The sequence below is a fragment of the Mesoplodon densirostris genome, chromosome 2 (assembly GCF_025265405.1).
Source record: "Mesoplodon densirostris isolate mMesDen1 chromosome 2, mMesDen1 primary haplotype, whole genome shotgun sequence".
NCBI classification, from domain to species: Eukaryota; Metazoa; Chordata; class Mammalia; order Artiodactyla; family Ziphiidae; genus Mesoplodon; species Mesoplodon densirostris.
Genome location: NC_082662.1, coordinates 4,087,609 through 4,105,390, shown reverse-complemented (window position 1 = coordinate 4,105,390; position 17,782 = coordinate 4,087,609). Strand labels below are relative to the sequence as shown.

General features: G+C 48.0%; 1 protein-coding gene across 3 annotated transcripts in view; it reads left to right on the top strand.

Moving 5' to 3' along the window:
• NPHP4 (nephrocystin 4) overlaps nucleotides 1-17,782 on the top strand; it is a 141,737-nt gene that overhangs the window by 103,623 nt on the left and 20,332 nt on the right. For all 3 annotated transcript variants that reach the window (XM_060088869.1, XM_060088868.1, XM_060088867.1), the window contains exons 18-21: nucleotides 363-511; nucleotides 668-859; nucleotides 1,311-1,498; nucleotides 15,381-15,541. In XM_060088869.1, coding sequence (XP_059944852.1) covers nucleotides 363-511; nucleotides 668-859; nucleotides 1,311-1,498; nucleotides 15,381-15,541 — 690 coding nt within the window. The remainder of the gene's footprint in view (nucleotides 1-362; nucleotides 512-667; nucleotides 860-1,310; nucleotides 1,499-15,380; nucleotides 15,542-17,782) is intronic.

Genomic DNA, 17,782 nt, shown 5'->3' with positions numbered 1-17,782 from the left:
CGGGAGAGGCCACAACAGTGAGAGGCCCGCATACCGCAAAAAAAAAAAAAAAAAAAAAAAAAAAAAAAATTATGATTCCTTCCTCGTTGCTTTTCGACTCACATAAAATACAGGATGCCCAGGTGAATTTGAATTTCAGATAAACAATACTTTCCAGTATAAGTGTGCCCTGGATATTGCGTGGGATATTCTTATACTAAAATTATTCATCGCTTACCTGAAATTCCAGTGCAGCTGAGCCTCCTGTGTTTTCATTTGCAATGTGACAGAGGCAGTTCACCCATGAGCCCCAAGTCTAAGCATCCTTGGTTACGGGTTGGGATCCTCGTTGGCCTCACCTGGGGCCCCACTGTGTTGGGCAGGAGTTCCCCTTGGAGGGCAGGATCTCCCACCTGGAAGCTGACCTGAGCCAAACGGCCTTGGTCCCGGGCACGTCCACTGCTGAGCAGTTGCAGGAGCTGCCTTTCACACCTGTGCACGCCCCGATCATCGTGGGAGCCTGGACCAGGAGGTGAGGGGCAGGTGTGGGAGGGCCCAGAGCAGGTGCTGTGTGCTCAAGACCCTTCGACCCCCTGAACGGTAGGCTTTCCTGGAGAGCTGGCTTTCCGGGTCCTGCCTCTTGGCTGGCCCTTTCCTGGAGGCTGGCTCAGGAGGCCTTCTGTTCCAGCTCTGGAGGGAAGCCGTCACGAGCCTCCCTAGCGCTGCTGCGGTCTGCCGGCTTTCCCGAGATTCTGGACGCCCATAAACAACCAGCCGAGGCCGTGGATCCTACAGATCCCGTGAAGTTCAACCCTCAGAAGGAAGAATCAGACTGTCTGCAAAGCAACGAGATAGTGCTACAGTTTCTTGCCTTTAGCAGGTAAACTCTTGAATATTTGCTCTGTTGCTCTTTTCCTGGCTTTTGCATTTCTTGCGTTGAGGAAGGACTTCTGTGTGTCTCTGGTGGAATACTACGCAGGTCTTAACGGGACTGCGGAATGCCCTCTGTCTTTATTTTCGTTTGGCTGGGACCCACCCACTACCATTTCCAGATGCTGTAAAACCTGCTTTGACCGACCTCCTATGGTCCTCAGTTACAGCGTGGACGGAGTGTCGCCCTGTCCTTGGGTACTGGTGTAGCCCCGAGATCTGGGCTCTCCAGCCACGCCTGAAGTGGGGGGATGCCCGGCGGGCTCCCCGAGGTCACAGTAGGGCTGCTGGTGTGGATGAAGGAGGCGGCCTCTCACCTGCTGTCTCCCTGCGAGTGTGTGACGAAAGCCCGGGTTCTCCCCCCGGACCCTTGGTTAACTCGGAGCTGTCGTTGGATCCAGGGTGTCCCAGGACGACCAGGCAGCGCCGTGGCCACAGACTGTGTATTTCACCTTCCAGTTCTACCGCTTCCCCCCCGAGACGACGCCGCGGCTGCAGCTGGTGGAGCTGGACGAGGCCGGGAAGAGCAGCTCGGCCTCCCTGCCCCACCTCCTCGTGCCGATTCACAGGGACGGCTCCTTTGATGCGGGTGAGCGCTGGGCACCGGAAAACGCGAAATCCAGGGCCAAGCTTTGTCTGCGAATTTTATTATTTAGAAAATGTTGAACAGTGAAAAACTTCACACACGTTCACCGTTTGAGAGAACAGCGCAATAAATCAGTGCCCCTGCCACTCACCTCTGACCGTTATCAGTGACATCCCTGCCCAGGTCTCTCCCCAAACCAGGGCTATTTGATGCAAATTCCAGACGTTATATAATTTCATCTATAGGTATTTTCTTATGTAGATCTAAAAACGTAGAGTCTTTTTTAAAAAACAGAAACTCAATAATATTACCCCATCTAAAATTAATGCCGACTTCATATTATAACTTAATATCGAGCCAATGTTAACATTTCCCCAGTAACTTCATAAAAATTTTTAATAGTTTGTTCAAATCAGGATCTCAGTAAGGTCTGTACGTTGGGATGGTGTGACTCTCCAGTCTCTTTCTACCTATAGCCGTCCTCACCACCCTGTCTCTGTTTTTTCGCTTTAATTTATTTGTTGAAGTCGCCACGTTGCTGGTCCCCTAGAGCCTCCCAGTGCCTGCACTTTGGTTTTGCGGCCCCAGTGGTGACATCTACGGTGTTCCTCTATCCACTCTTGCCTGTAAATTGGAGTTAGATCTAGATGCGTGAGCAGATGCATGCTTTTGGTTTGGGGCAAGGGGTCTGTACTGCTGGTGGTGTGTCCCCATCTCTGCAGCAGCACGAGGCCTGGGTTGCTTCTTATGCTCCATCAGTGACCATCAGGACTGTTGCTTATGGATTGATCACTTCATTCAACGCTACGCAGTGGGGATGTTTTACTCCTAGAATACTTCTTCGTTTGTCAGCCAGAATGCTTCCTTAAAACGAAGCTTCTCCTCATCAACTCTTTGGTTGCCTTGAGGTGCGATTCATATAGAGAAGGCAGAATAATGCTTGATGTTCTTCTCTTTTGTTTGCTAATTTTTAAAATAGTGAGACAGTTCCCAGCATCCTTCAAGGGTGGGGCCGATGGCTTTTTTTTCTGATACCATTATCGACTGATGGATTTAAACTGCAGTGGACTGAACATACCAAATATGTTGTTGTTTTTGGTGTCCAGTTGTCCTGTCTTTGGCCAGTCACACGGCTCGTAAGGGACATACCTGGGGTCTGAACCACTGCTGCCTGTTGAGTAGAACTGAACAGGTGGAAAAAGACATGTTAAAATATTAAATGAAATTAGTTTAACAACATTAACATCAGACAAAAGTGACAAAAGGCAAAGGCATGGCATTGCTGGGGATCAACAAGCCTATTAAATAATAATTAAGGGAATAATTCACTAGGAAAAAATGATTCTGAATCCATGAACTTCTAAAAACCACAGCTTCCAAAGATAAAGGACAAATTGATGGACTTTATAAGGAGAAACTGACAAACCTACAATCATAGGAGGTTTTGACACACTTTTGTCAGTAAATTGATTGATCAAGCAGAAAAAAATTAATGAGAATATTATAAAATACAATTTAAAGAGATGATCTTATAGAACCTGTACAACCAATTTAGAGAATATGTGTTATTTTCAAGTATCCTTTGAAACTTATAAAAACTGATTATTCATATATGTGTGTATATATCTTAGGCCACCAAGCAGGTATTGCCATATACCAAGAGACTCTAATCTAATTTTATAGCATTCTTTGACCATAATGCCTCAAGGTCAGAAATCATTCACTGCCCTCCCCCTGGAAGGCTCCAAACTGCTGGCTTTTTTTGAATTTTAAAACGTATTTCTAATTTTTCCCTAGGTAAATGAAGAAATCAATGTAGAAATGGCTACCTAAAACTGAATGACAAAATAATATTGCATATCAAAACTAATAAGTAAAATGGCCTCAGCCATAAAAAGGAACGAAATTGGGTCATTTGTAGAGATGTGGATGGACCTAGAGACTGTCATACAGGGTGATGTAAGTCAGAAAGAGAAAAACAAATATCGTATATCAACACATATGTGTGGACTCTAGAAAAATGGTACAGATGATCTTATGTGCAAAGCAGAAATAGAGACACAGACATAGAGAACAAACGTATGGATACCAAGGGGGAAGGAGGGGGTGGGTTGAATTGGGAGATCGGGATTGACATGTATACATTATTGATACTATGTATAAAATAGATAACTAATGAGAACCTACTGTATAGCACAGGAAACTCTGCTCAATGCTCTGTGGTGACCTAAATGGGAAGGAAATCCGAAAAAGAGGGGATATATGTATACATATAGCTGATTCACTTTGCTGTACAGTAGAAACTAACTCAACATTGTAAAGCAACTATACTCCAATAAAAATTAACTTAAAAAAAAGCTAATAAGTAAAATGGTAATTACAGGGAAATTTGCAGCTTTAAATGCTTATATTGTTGGTAAAGAAGAAAGTATCTTTTAACGTGCTGATCTAATTGTTCAGCTCAAGAAGTTTGGTGAAAAAAAACCAGAGCAAACCCAATAAAAGTAGAAGGGAAGAAATTAGAAAATGAGCATAAATGCTTAGAAAACAAAGAAATAGTGGAAAGGGTCAGCCAGATTGTTGGGTGCGAGAAGTCACGGGTGCAGCAGGTGATGCTCCGTTCCCTTGTCCAAGGTCAGAATCAGTGTGGAGAGTCAGAGCCGTTGTGGGAATGGGGTTCGCCCGAGAGCCCGTGGTGCTCGCCGGGCCCCCATGAAGTGAGCGGCAGGCCGAGGTCGGGCTGGGCAGCCACCGTCCACCTTGAACCTGGGGCAGAGCTGCCGCCCCCCGCTTGCCTGTGGAGCCTGGCCTCCTCTCTTCCTGTGGACAAATCTGAAAAGAAGAGACGGGGAAGGGGTGAGAAGCTTGGGTTCTGCTTCTTCCCCCAAATCCACCAGCCGATGAGCTGCCCTTGCCCTGGGAGGAGGGTGTGCTGGGCAGAGGGCGGCACGGGCCATCCCTCTGCACGGAGGTGGGGCTGGGGACGATGTGTTCCTGCAACCTTCCTGCGTTTTGTTCTCTCAGCTCACGTAACCATTGAGTTTATGGCCAGCGGGGCTGTGGCCCTCCTTGGGGGAGGGGACCAGTCACCACTGGGGAGGTTTCCCAGCCTTCCTGGGACCACTGCTCCCAAACCCACCACCTTTCCTCTGCCAGGACGAGCAGTGGATAGTTTAGCCTATGTCCCCAGAAGGCTCTGAAATGGATCAGAATAATGCATGGATTTCAGGGCCCCTCCGCACCCATTGCTGACCATTCATTCCCTATTCTGTTTCCCGTGCTAAATGCAATCCAGTCACTTGATTGAGTGGAGCTCATCGGAGGTTCTGCATGAGGTTAAATGATAGTGTTAATTCAATAAAAAAGGCCAAACACTTAGAGATGCTCCTGATTTGACTGTAAACCCCTTTCCATTATGAATTGCCCAGAGAGAAATTAGTCCAAAAATTAAATTTCCCTGCAAGTGGAAGTCCAAAGAAATTAAACTGCAGAATCAAATTTTCTTGTCATGGTGAATTAAAATTCAAAGTCCACAAAGGCTTTGCAATTTCTTACACAGCTGAGTCTTGGCCAAAGACGCCTCTGACTGAGCAGATCTGGGCTTCCTTTGGCAGCCCAGACTTGGGGGTTCTCTCCAGATGGACCGGGTTCCTCAAGACCTCAGAAGGTTGAGCTGGCACAGCACCGAGTCTTTCATGGGCCTCACTTAAGATGTTTTGTTTTGTTGTTTAAATATAACATGCATACAACAAAGTGCACCATTCCATGAATTTTTTTTAAATAAATATATTTATTTTTGGCTGAGCTGGGTCTTTGCTGCTGCGTGTGGGCTTTTCTTTTTAGCTGTGACAAGCAGGGGCTACTCTTTGTTGTGGTGCATGGACTTCTGATTGCGGTGGCTTCTCCTGTTGTGGAGCACGGGCTCTAGGTGCGTGGGCTTCAGTAGTTGTGGCACGTGGGCTCAGTAGTTGTGGCTTGTGGCTCAGTAGTTGTGACTTATGGGCTCAGTAGTTGTGGCTCACGGGCTCTAGAGTACAGGCTCAGTAGTTGTGGCTTGTGGGCTCAGTAGTTGTGGCTTGCGGCTCAGTAGTTGTGGCTTGTGGGCTGAGTAGTTGTGGCTCACAGGCTCTAGAGCAGGGGCTCAGTAGTTGTGGTGCACAAGCTCAGTAGTTGTGGCTCATGGGCTCAGTAGTTGTGGCTCGTGGGCTCAGTAGTTGTGGCTTGTGGCTCAGTAGTTGTGGCTTGCAGGCTCAGTAGTTGTGGCTCACAGGCTCTAGAGCAGGGGCTCAGTAGTTGTGGTGCACAAGCTCAGTAGTTGTGGCTCGTGGGCTCATTAGTTGTGGCGCATGGGCTTAGCTGCTCCATGGCATGGGGGATCTTCCCAGACCGGGGCTTGAACCCGTGTCCCCTGCATTGGCAGGTGGATTCTCAACCACTGTGCCCCCAGGGAAGTCCCGTGAATTTTTAAGGATGGTTAGACCTTATTTGTTAGAGCAGTTCTAGATTTACAGAGAAACTGAGCTGATAGCCCAGAGCCCCGTACACTCCCACCCCCCCGTCTCCTCCATTAGCAACTTCTTACCTTCACAATGAGCCGATATTGATACAGTGTTATTAACTGAAGCTCAGAGTTTACATTAAGGTTTACTGTCCCCACGTTGTACATTATATGGATCTTGACAAATGTGTAATATCCTATATCCACTGTTACAGTATCACCCAGAGTAATTTCACTGCCCTAAAAATCCCCTGTGCTCCACCCTGCCAGCTACTGATCTTTTTACTGTCTCCGTAGTTTTGCCTTTGCCAAGATGTCATATAGTTGAAATTATACAGGGTATGCTTTTCAGATGGCTTCTTTCGCTGAGTAATATGCATTTAAGGTTCCTCCATGGCTTTGCGTGGCTTGATAGCACATTTATTTTTGGCACCGAATGATACTCTGGGCGTACCTCAGTTTATTTATCCATTCAGCTGCCAAAGGGCATCTTGGTTGCTTCCAGTTTGTTGTTCGGGATTTTGTGTGGACATACATTTTCAACTAATTTGGGTAAATACCTAGGAGCCCAATTGCTGGATCGTATAGTGAAAGTAGGTTAAGTTTTGAGAGAAACTGCCCAACTGTCTTCCAAAGTGGCTGCACCATCTTGCACTCCCATCAGCAGTGAATGAGAGTTCCTGCTGCTCCACATTCTTGCCAACATTTGATGCTGTCTGTGTCCTGGATTTGGGCCATCCAAGTAGGTGTGTAGTGGTAGCTCATTGTTTTAATTTACAGTTCCCTAATGACAGTTGATGTAGTGTGTCTTTCCATCTGCTTACTTATTATCTGTATATCTTCTTTGGTGAGATGTTTGTTCGGATCTTTAGCCCATTTTTAAATTGCATTGTTTGTTTTCATATTTGTTGTGTTTTAAGAGTTCTTTGTATATTTTGGATACAAATCCTTTATCATATATGTGTTTTGCAACTGTTTTCTCCCAGCTTGTGGCTTATCGTTTTCATTCTCTTAATGGTGTCTTTCTCAGAGCAGAGGTTTTAAATTTTAATGACATCCAGCTTATCAATTATTTCTTTTATGAATCGTGCTTTTGGTGTTGTAGCTAAAAAGTCATCACCAAATCTGAAAGGTCACCTAGCTTTTTTCCTATGTTATCTTCTAGGAGTTTGATAGTTTTGCATTTTACATTACAAAAATTAACATTTTAAGTTAATTTTTGTAAAAGGTGTAATTTTTACAAAGTGAACACATCTGTGTAACTACCACCCAATTCGGATGGGGCTGTAGAACATTACACAGCAACCCCCCACCCCAGTTTTTGACCTCCCCAAGGGTAACTGCTCTTCTGAATTCTATCACTCTGCATCAGTTTTACCTGTTTTTTGAACTTAAACGGATCATATTGTCCATACCATTTTGAATCTAACTTCTTTCACTCAACCTCGTGTCTGGGAGATTCCTCCATGTTGCTGTATGTAGCAGTAGTTTGTCCGTGATCTTGGCTGTATAGAAACCCGTTGTCCGAATATTCCACCATGTTTACCCATTCTGCTGGTCACAGGGCTTTGAATCATTTCCAGGTTTTGGCTCTTTTGAATAATGCTGCTCTGAACATATTTAAAACATTGTAAAATGATCAGCCCAACAAGTCTAGGTAGCATCCATCATTGAACATAATTATAAAATTCTGTTTTTCTTGTGACGAGAACTTTTACGATCTACTCTCTTAGCACCTTTCAAATACGCAACACGGTGTTATGAACGGTCGTCACCGTGCTGTGCATCACATCCCCCATGACTTACTTATTTTATAACTGGATGTTTGTACCTTTTGGCCCCCTTCACACATTTTGCCCACCCCCTGCCCCACCTCTTGCAACTACCAGTCTGCTTTCTGTATTTAACGAGCCTGATTCTTTTTTTAAAGATTTCACGTATAAGTGAAATCATATGGTATTTGTCTTTCTCTGACCCATCCGTGTCGTCACAGATGTCAAGATTACCGTCTTTTTAATGGCTGAGTAATGTTTTTTTTTTTTTTTTGCGGTATGCGGGCCTCTCACTGTTGTGGCCTCTCCCATTGTGGAGCACAGGCTCCGGACACGCAGGCTCAGCGGCCATGGCACACGGGCCTAGCCGCTCCGCGGCATGTGGGATCTTCCCGGACCGGGGCATGAACCCGTGTCCCCTGCATCGGCAGGCTGACTCTCAACCACTGCGCCACCAGGGAAGCCCCTGAGTAATGTTTTGTATATATACATACTGCATTTTCTTTATCTGTTCATCCATAGGTGGACACTTAGGTAGCTTCCACATCTTGGCTATTATAAATAATGCTGCAATGAACATGGCAGGGGCGGGGTGCAGATTTCTTTTCGAGTTAGCATTTTTGTTTTCTTTGGTTAAATACCCAGGAGTGGGATTGCTGGACCATGTGGTAACCCTATTTTTAAGTGTTTTGAGGAACCTCCAAAAAAGGTTTGGAGGAGGCTTTCATAGTGGCTGCACCACTTTACATTCCCAGCAACAGTGGACGAGGGTTCCCTTTTCTCCACGCCATCACCAGTACCGGCTCTCTCTTGCCTTTTTAATAATATACTATCATTCTTTTGGGGCATGTGTGTGTGTATGCATCTGCGTTGGTCTGTTCCTGGGACTGAAGTTGCTGGGTCCCCGGGCAGCACAGGTCTAGCTTTGGTGCATTCCTTCTCCAGTGCTGTGCCAGCTTACACACCCACTGGAGTAGACGGAAAGTCTGAACTGCCTGTGTCCTTGCTGATTGTGTAATGTGTGTGGCTTTGTTTGTTTCTTTCACGTGACCTCCTGGTGGGCATGTACCGGCATCTCCTGGCTGACCGATGACCTTCCACACTCTGTGGCCTTCGGCAGATCCTCTTTTGAAGGCTTTGCCCATTTTTTATTGTGTTGTCTGTTTTTCAGTTTGTAGGTGTTACGCATATATCCTGATCCCAGTCCTTCTTCAGATGTTATAAATATCTCCTCCCACTCTGTGCCTTGCCTTTGTCTCTGTTAATGGTATCTTTTGGTTAACAGTAGTTTTCCATGAAAATTACGTCCAATTTATCTGTCTTTTCCTTAATGGGCAGATTTCCTAAGCTACACACAAAATGAGTTTGCCTCCACAAAGTCTTGAAGATATCCTCCTATGTTACCTTCTAGAAGCCTTTTTTCCCTTTTTATATTCAGATCTAGAATTCATCTGGAATTGATTTTGTGTATCCTGTGAGGTAGGGACTGAGGTTTGTGACCTTCATAAAGAATGCAGAGAATAAATAGGACATAGAAGATTTTAAAAGCATTGGCTCCACACCCACCAAGCTTACGAAGTGAGTCATTTCTCAGCCTGGAATGCTTATTTTAAGCAAAATGTTGTTCCCAGAATCCAAAGTTTGGTTTTGCCAAAGATGATAGCAGCGACTCAGGGGGGCATGAGGGCGGAGAGAAAAAGCCCTGGTCTCAGCTCTGCCACACGATTGCTCTTTGCTGGTGGGTGGACCCACTTATGGAAAGTGGCAGTTGAGACGTTGTTGTCTTCTGGCAAAGTCTGGACGTTTACAGTCTTGGCAGCCCTGACCACCAGTTCTCGTGGAGGGTCACCGCTTCCCCTCCAGGTCTGCATCCTGGTGCCCAGAGTCCATGATGTGGCTCCCACACGCCCTTGTGGGCAGCCCTCAGCAGGCTCATGCCAAACGGCTGCCACATCTGGTCCAGCGGGAGAAACCGCAGCTTCTGGAACCTGCGGCCCGTGGGCCTGGTGGCTGCCTCTGCCACACTAGTCACTGTTCTACATTGTGAGTAGAATTTCTTTTGTTTCCCCTTTTTCTTCAAGAGCGGGATGTGCCTCTGGACTCCCCTCACTGACTACTGTCCCCCGCTCCTTTCAGGAAGCTTCCCCCAAGTTTGTGGCCGTTTCATCTGCTTGTGTTGGTCCCCGTCCTTCTACACCACATGCACGGGGCCGCCTTTCCTTGTTATTTCCCTTGCTTTCTTGCCTGTTTTTTTCTAACATGTTGTTTTTCTAACAGGCGTCTCTTGGTGTCTTTGTCTAGCGGGGTCTTCCCTAGTGTGAGAGCTGTAGTCTGGGTCAGCCAAGAGCATCCATTGTCCTAAAGAACTCTCGTCCATCTTCCCGCCCCTGAGTTATCCCAGCCAAGGGGGCATCTCCCACCAGACCAGCGTCTAGGTCTGGACCCTCTAGTACAGCCTTGATCGCCTCTTCCTTACTGGATCTTGTCTTTCCTGTGCCTTCTCCAGGTGCCCTAATTCCGTGTCCCCAGCTACAGAAGTTGTGTTGGTGCATTTGGGAATACCTGCTTCATCTCTTTGTTCATCTTTCCCCCCACCTCAGAATCATTTGAATGTAAAATGCAGGCGTGGTGACACTTTACCTCTAAATATAGCAGCATACATTACTTAAAAATAAGGACATCTGGGACTTCCCTGGTGGCGCAGTGGTTGAGAATCCGCCTGCCAATGCAGGGGACATGGGTCCGAGCCCTGGCCCGGGAAGATCCCACAAGCCGCGGAGCCACTAAACCTGTGCACCACAACTACTGAGCCTGCACTCTAGAGCCCGCGAGCCACAGCTACTGAGCCCGCGTGTCACAACTACTGAAGCCTGTGCACCTAGAGCCCGTGCTCCGCAACAAGAGAAGCCACCGCAATGAGAAGCCCGCGCACCTCAACAAAGAGTAGCCCCCGCTCGCCGCAACTAGAGAAAAGCCTGTGCGCGGCAACGAGAACCCAACGCGGCCAAAAATAAAATATAAATAAATAAATAAATTTATAAAAAAATAAGGACGTCCTTTTCTATACACACAATTCTATTATCATACTTACGATTATAAGAATTTCATAGTCAAGTTTTCCCATTTCCCCTCATATGTCCATTATAGCTGTTTTTTGCTCTGACATCCAGTCCAAGCCCATGTATTATCTGTAATCATGGGTTCAGTCTCTTTTCATTGAGCCTTGTCCCCTGCATTCTTTGTCCAGTGTTGGTGCCTGTTTGAAGAGACTGAGCGAGTTGTAGAATGTCCCACGTTCCGTGTGTCTGATTGTTTCCTCACCTGGTTGTCTACCTCGTTCACCTTCAGTAGTTCTCGTCCACTGGGGGAAGGGCTGAGGGCTCAGTCTCATCCTGGATTTGGTGTGAACTCTTCATTGTTGAGGCCACGTGCTGCCTGTGCATCCCATCGGAGGCGCCGAGGTCAGGCCGTGTCACCGTGCGGGTGCCCCGTGTGAGCACTTGGTAGGGGCACCTGCCCCAGGTGTCTCCAGTGGGAAGAGGTAGGCGCTTCCCCCTTTGCACTTGGAAGACTTCTTGGGGCTGTTCTTGGGCTTCATGTGAATATCCGACCCCTACAGCCCTTCACCTACTGTCCTAACATCCTTGGCTGTGCTTTGCCTGGATCAGCTATTTAAATGGAGCTTTCAAAATGGTAATTCTTCTAATGCTATCATTTGGTCTCCCTTTATGAGCTGGCATTCTTCTATAAAAAGAGACTTTCTCTCATCAACCAGGAGTGAACTACATATATGTTCTCCAAAAAAGGCAGAACAAATGTTAAATACTTTCCCTTTAATTTCTAATTTTCAGAGTCAGAACTTACTGTAAGAGTTACTCTAACAGTGACAGTTCAGGCTTTGCATATCCTAGCTCTTTGTTTCGTCTTTGGCCAGCTGTAGCCCTTCGGGTTGGCCTGAGTCTGTTGACACGCTCTGGTTGGACTTTGGGCAGGTCCTCCCTTTCTGGAGCAAAGGTGTCCAGGCTCGCCTTGTGCGTTTTCTGCCTCAGATCCGGTCACCCGTTTCTCCCGGGAGCCTGGCCCCCCCACTGGGAGTGCTTTCTAAAGATCACGATCCGGGCACTTTTGATCCGGGTCTCAGCTGCTTCTAGGCCTTTCCCTGGGCAGAGCTGGGGCATGTATATTAAAACATGAGTTCACTTTGATATTTCTAATTTAAATTTAGAGGTTTTTCCCTAAAATATTTGTATCTCTTTCCTCTTAAACCGAAAATCGTGCTTCCTGATAATATATTTACTTATTTACTTTCCCTTATAATTTACACAATGTATTTTCAAAATTATACCGCTGGTTTGGATACTAACGATACATGGCTGACAAAAGTTCGGGTTTCTTTGTGTTCTTCTGGTCTTGGGCTGTGTCCCACTGAGGATGTAGAGTGAGTGATGTAGAGTGAGTGTGGCCCAAAGCCCTTGTGTTCATTCTTTTCTCTATGGAGTTATGGTGCCTATTTGATGTTCAATCGAATTTGTTGGTTTCAGTTTGTTTTCAGTTTCCTATTTGCTTTCTTTCCTTTTTGACTGGAATATTTACGTGGCCCCAAACATAAAACCATAGTTGAATGAGCACTCAAGGCTCCCTTCAACCCTACCCCCTCTAGACAGTCCCCACCTGCTCACCGGCCTGGGGGTGACCAGGTTTCTAGTTTCTGGCTTAAGCAACTATTTATGTTTTTATCTTTTGTTTTTTCTTATTCAGTAGGTGGCATACCAAATACACTTTTTCACTGTGCCATTTTCAGTTAACTTTCCATCCTGAGTTCCACTCCATGTGGAAACCGTCTGCATTGTTTTTACAGCTACATTGTCCTACATTGGGTGCATGTTCTGTGGTTTATTTAACCATCATCCTACTGATGGAGGTTTGGGTCTTTCCAGGGTTCTGCTATTTCAGATAATGCAGCAATGAGTAACCTTGTGTTTCTTATGTTTTCTGTGTATGGAGGTATGTTTTAGGGCAGATTGCTGGCAGTGGGATTATAGGATAAATGCCTTCAGTGGTGTTGATAGACAGCACCACCTCCTCTCTGTTAGCCTGAGATCTTTTGGTTGTTACATTCTGATTGATGTGAGATAGATCTTAGTGAAGTTCTAATGTGCATTTCTCTTGTAATGAGTGAAGTTGAGCATCTTTTGTCTTTGTCTGCAAACTTCTATTCATATCTTTTTCCATTTCTCTATCAGATTTTTCATCTATTTTGTCCTCTGTTTTGGGAACTGTATTAGGAAGATTAGCTGTTGCCTGTGATATACATTGCAAATATGCTTCCTATTTTGTCATTTGTCTTTTTGCTTTGCTTATGATGTGTTTTGCTATGTAAAGGTGTTACTTTCGTGTAGTCTAATTGTCAGTCTTTTATTGCTTCTAGATTCTTGAGTCATAGATGCAAAGGCTTTCTCCTCCCCTAGCTCAGCAAGAGATTCATGCATGGTTTCTTCTAGGATTTACAGGTTTCATTTTTTACATTTAGATTTCTGATCTCTATGCAGTTTATCCTGCTGTGTGATGGCAGATATGGATTAGTTTTATCTTTTTCCAAATGTCTATCCAGTTGACCCAGTACTATTTATTAAAACATTTGTCTTTTTCCCCAGTGACTTGAGAGCCACCCTTATCATATAGCAAACTCTTTTTTATTACTTGGGTGTAATTCTGGATTTTCTTGCTTCTTCCATTAGACTAGAGGTTGGCAAACAGATTTCTGTTAAGAGCCAGATCATAAATATTTTAGACTTTCTGGGTTTACATATGATCTCTGTGTAATCATTTTCTTTTTCTTTTTTTTTTTTTTTGCGGTACGCGGTCCTCTCACTGCTGTGGCCTCTCCCATTGCGGAGCACAGGCTCCGGACGCGCAGGCTCAGCGGCCATGGCTCATGGGCCCAGCCGCTCCGCGGTATGTGGGATCTTCCCGGACCGGGGCACGAACCCGTGTCCCCTGCATTGGCAGGCGGACTCTCAACCACTGCGCCACCAGGGAAGCCCCCCCTCCCATGGTCTTCGTGCTGCTGGTCCCTGCCCCTCCATCCTGGAGGGTGCTTCTGTCAGCGCTCCAGCTGTGGTGGGAGCCAGGGCCCCCCCGGTCCTTGCTCCGTATCTCCTGGGCCCACCGGGGCCCCTCCCCCTGCGCTCCTCAGCACCCCGAGCTGGGTCCCGTCCTGACCTGCTTCACTGCTCCTGCAGACCGCACTGTCCTGGCCTTGAGGACAGCGGAGAGGGCGCTGTGTGAGCACCCACGGGGCGAGGGCCTCAGCCTGACCGGGGCCGCTTGGGCTGCCGAGCAAACATCCGCCTTCCTCCCTGGGGTTAGCGTTCTGCTCAGTGGGGCCACGTAAATACTGTTATGTTATTGACGGAAAGGGCAGAAATGTTGTTCTCAGTGTGTTTCCCCTGCGTTGCTGTCCCTGCACTTTAACTAATGGTGACTTCAATGACATCTTTGCCAATTTAGGATGAATGGTGATGCCACTTCGCAAAGGTGAAGGTGGGGGCCGCAGTCCAGCTCCTGTCTCGTGGTGATCAGCCTGGCACCAGGAGTGACCTTGGAGAGGCCTGTGCTTCTGTGGGGCTCCTGGGTGTGTTGGGGGCGGGAGGCGTCGGGGTGGCCTAGGCACCGTGTGCTGAGCTCCGTCTCAGTTTGAGCTCTCTATGTGCCTGTGTGTGAATACCCCGGTTTCTAAAAAATTTTATTGGAGTGGAGTTGATTTACAATGTTGTGTTCATTGTTGCTGTATGGCAAAGTGATTCAGTTATACATATATACATTCTTTTTCATATTCTTTTCCATTACAGTTTGTCACAGGGTACTGACTATGGTTCCCTGTGCTATACACTAGGACCTTGTTGTTTATCCATTCTATATATAATAGATTGCACCTGCTAACCCCAAACTCCCACTCCATCCCTCTCCCACCCTTCTCCCCCTTGACAACCACAAAGTCTGTTCTCTGTGTCTGTGAGTCTGTTTCTGTTTTGAAGATAAGTTCATTGGTGTCATATTTTAGATTCCACATATGAGGGTTAATATATGATATTTGTCTTTCTCTATCTGACTTACTTCACTTCGTATGATCATCTCTAGGTCCATCCATGTTGCTGCAAATAGTATTATTCATTCTCTTTTTATGGCTGAGTAGTATTCCACTGTGTATATGTACCACATCTTCTTTATCTGGTGACCACCCGGTTTTGACAGAAGATGTAGACGGCATTTCTCCCTAAATCCTGTGCGCCCCGAGTCATACTCCGTGGCCGGCCCCGTCGGGGCATCTGTCCTTATCCAGCATAGACTATTTCACTAGGACTTGGTAAAAAACGTCAGCCTTATTTGGGGAGGAGCTTATTGTATACACTGGAAAGAAATGCTGTCTTCTGAACACCACTCTTCATGTTGTTAATTTGGATATTTTATGATGTTTTGATTAATGTATTTATTAAGCTGTAACTCTGACAGAAGCAGAAATGAGTCATCATGACCAGAGCAGAAACTCCTCCAAGTGTAAAGATGATAAATGATTCCAATTACTTCTGGGCACATCTGGGGCCTCTTTGCACAGGGTCTCCGGGCTTTCAGCTGAAGTACCTGGTGGACCCTGGATTCCTGAGACCCGGGGAGCAGCGCTGGTTCGCCCGCTACCTGGCCATGCAGACCCTGCAGATCGACATCTGGGACGGAGACTCCCTGCTTCTCGTCGGATCCGCCGCCGTTCAGATGAAGGTAGCATTTCCCCATGGTCCTTTCTGTGAGGTCTGTCGCCCAGCAGTGTGGGCCATCACCCAGCGCTGGGCATTGTCCAGGGGCCTGGCTTCTTGGTTCACAAATTCAAAACACTGCCGAGTCCTCTCCTTCCCCAAAAGGAAAGGATGCTCGCAGAGTCTAAACTCGATCATGCTAGGTTGCATCCGCCCAGTCATCAGTTCCTCCTGTGAACCGACCCACCAGGTGACGTCACCTCTGCACCCTTGACGGTGAGGATGGATGTTCCCTGAGAGCAGCTCGGGATCGGCCTTGTTCCCCAGGAGCCTGGCCGACCCATCAGAGGTGCGCCCTCAGGGCAGAGGACAGGATGCATGAATGATAGGGTGGGAAAAGTTTCCTGATGCCTGTTCTCAGTTCCATGAATGGTGCTTCTCTCATTCTAACTAGAATCAGAAGCTAATTCGTTTTCTAACTGTGCTTCCCATTCTCCGCATATTCTAAAGCTGAAGTCCATGCATTAATTCAATTTTCTTCCCAGGGTTTCTCCCCAAACCTTCCCTTTCGTGCGACCAGGACCCCAGAGAGTCAACGTAGGGTCACATGGCGGCCTCTGGGCCAGGCACTGGGCCACATCCACTTGCCAACATGCTGTCCCGAGAGTTTTCCTCCCTGCCTTGAGGTGGATGGGGGAGAGGATACAGCACCATCGCTGCACCTCTGGAATCTCTCTGACCTTCATTCACTTTTCCTTCATCCCACACAGCTATTTCCCTCTGGACTCCAGCCACGGGCCCCCTTGGTTTCCCTTCCTGAGCCTTGCACGGCTGGTCACTGAGGCCTGCAGATCTGGTCCCATCTCCCCTTGCTCCTCAGCATCCCGGCCCGCCAGGGATCTCGTGGCTCCTGTACCGCAGTGGCCCCACCTCCGTGCTCCCCATCCTCTGGGCACCGCCTGCTCCTCCGTCCCTCCCTTCCTCTGGCGGCTGACCCGGGCTGTAACTGTCCCATCCACCGGGGCTTAGGGCCCTTCCCTGAGGGGCTGAGGCCCTCAGGACAGTGGAAGGAGCCGGGGGCCCGTGTGCAAAGAGTTACGGGGCGGGGTCACAGCTGGTGAGGACTCAGCAGGTGTCGGCTGATGTCCTCATTCCTCAGGCCTCCCAGGGTCGTCATGGATATTGCCCGTCTGTCTCCTACACTGGCCAGTGATGTCATGGAGGGTGGGAATGGGATGGCCACTGACCCCTCCCCAGCACAGTCCTAGGCCACCGTGGGTAGGGCATGGCTGAGAATGGATGAATAGAAGGAGGGAGGGAGGGGTGAGGTGAAAGGCAGGAGGGGCGGGGCGGGGTGAGGCTAGGGGAGGGAGGGGTGGGGCGGGGCGAGGCGGGGTGAGGGGAGGGAGGGGGGGCGAGGCGAGGCGAGGGGAGGGTTGCGAGTGAAGCGAATGGAGGGGTTATTCGATCTCATCCTCCACGAAGAGCCCCTTCAACACATGCTGTCAGGTTTACTGACACAGAATTGGTTTAAATAAAATGGAATTTTACTTTCTAAAAATAAGCAAGTCTTGGGCTTCCCTGGTGGCGCAGTGGTTGAGAGTCCGCCTGCCGATGCAGGGGACACGGGTTCGTGCCCCGGTCCGGGAAGATCCCACATACCGCGGAGGGGCTGGGCCCGTGAGCCGTGGCCGCTGAGCCTGCGCGTCCGGAGCCTGTGCTCCGCAACGGGAGAGGCCACAACAGTGAGAGGCCCGCGTACCGCAAAAAAAAAAAAAAAGCAAGTCTTCACTTTAACATCTATGTAGCAAAGATGGAAAATTTGTGTAAGTCCAGGTCCTGAGCTGTCAAGGTGCTTACGTGGCCTCCTGTGGATATTTCCTGCGTTTCCAGACGTATCACAGCTCGTCGCACTGTCCCCCGTTGTTGGACATTTCAGCGCCTTGCCCTGGTGGAAACACCGCAGGGAACGTCTTTGAGTCACGTTGGCTCACCCCTCCAGCTCCTTTCCTGGGCGGTGACACAGCACCAGCGTCGTTGGGGTCTCGTGGTGTTGCTGCCGGTGCCTGGTTGCCCCCCCGCTCTGCTGCGGTGTCCTCAGCCTGGCCCTGGCACTGCTGCCCTGATCCCCGTGTCCAGCAATGAAGCCGAAGCCCTGGGTCGTGCTGGGACCAGGCTTTCAGCCCAGGTCTGACCCCATCATCTTCTCCCCAAATGAGAACGCCCCAGAGCCGCGTTTCCGAGTCACGGGTGCGCAAATGTGGAG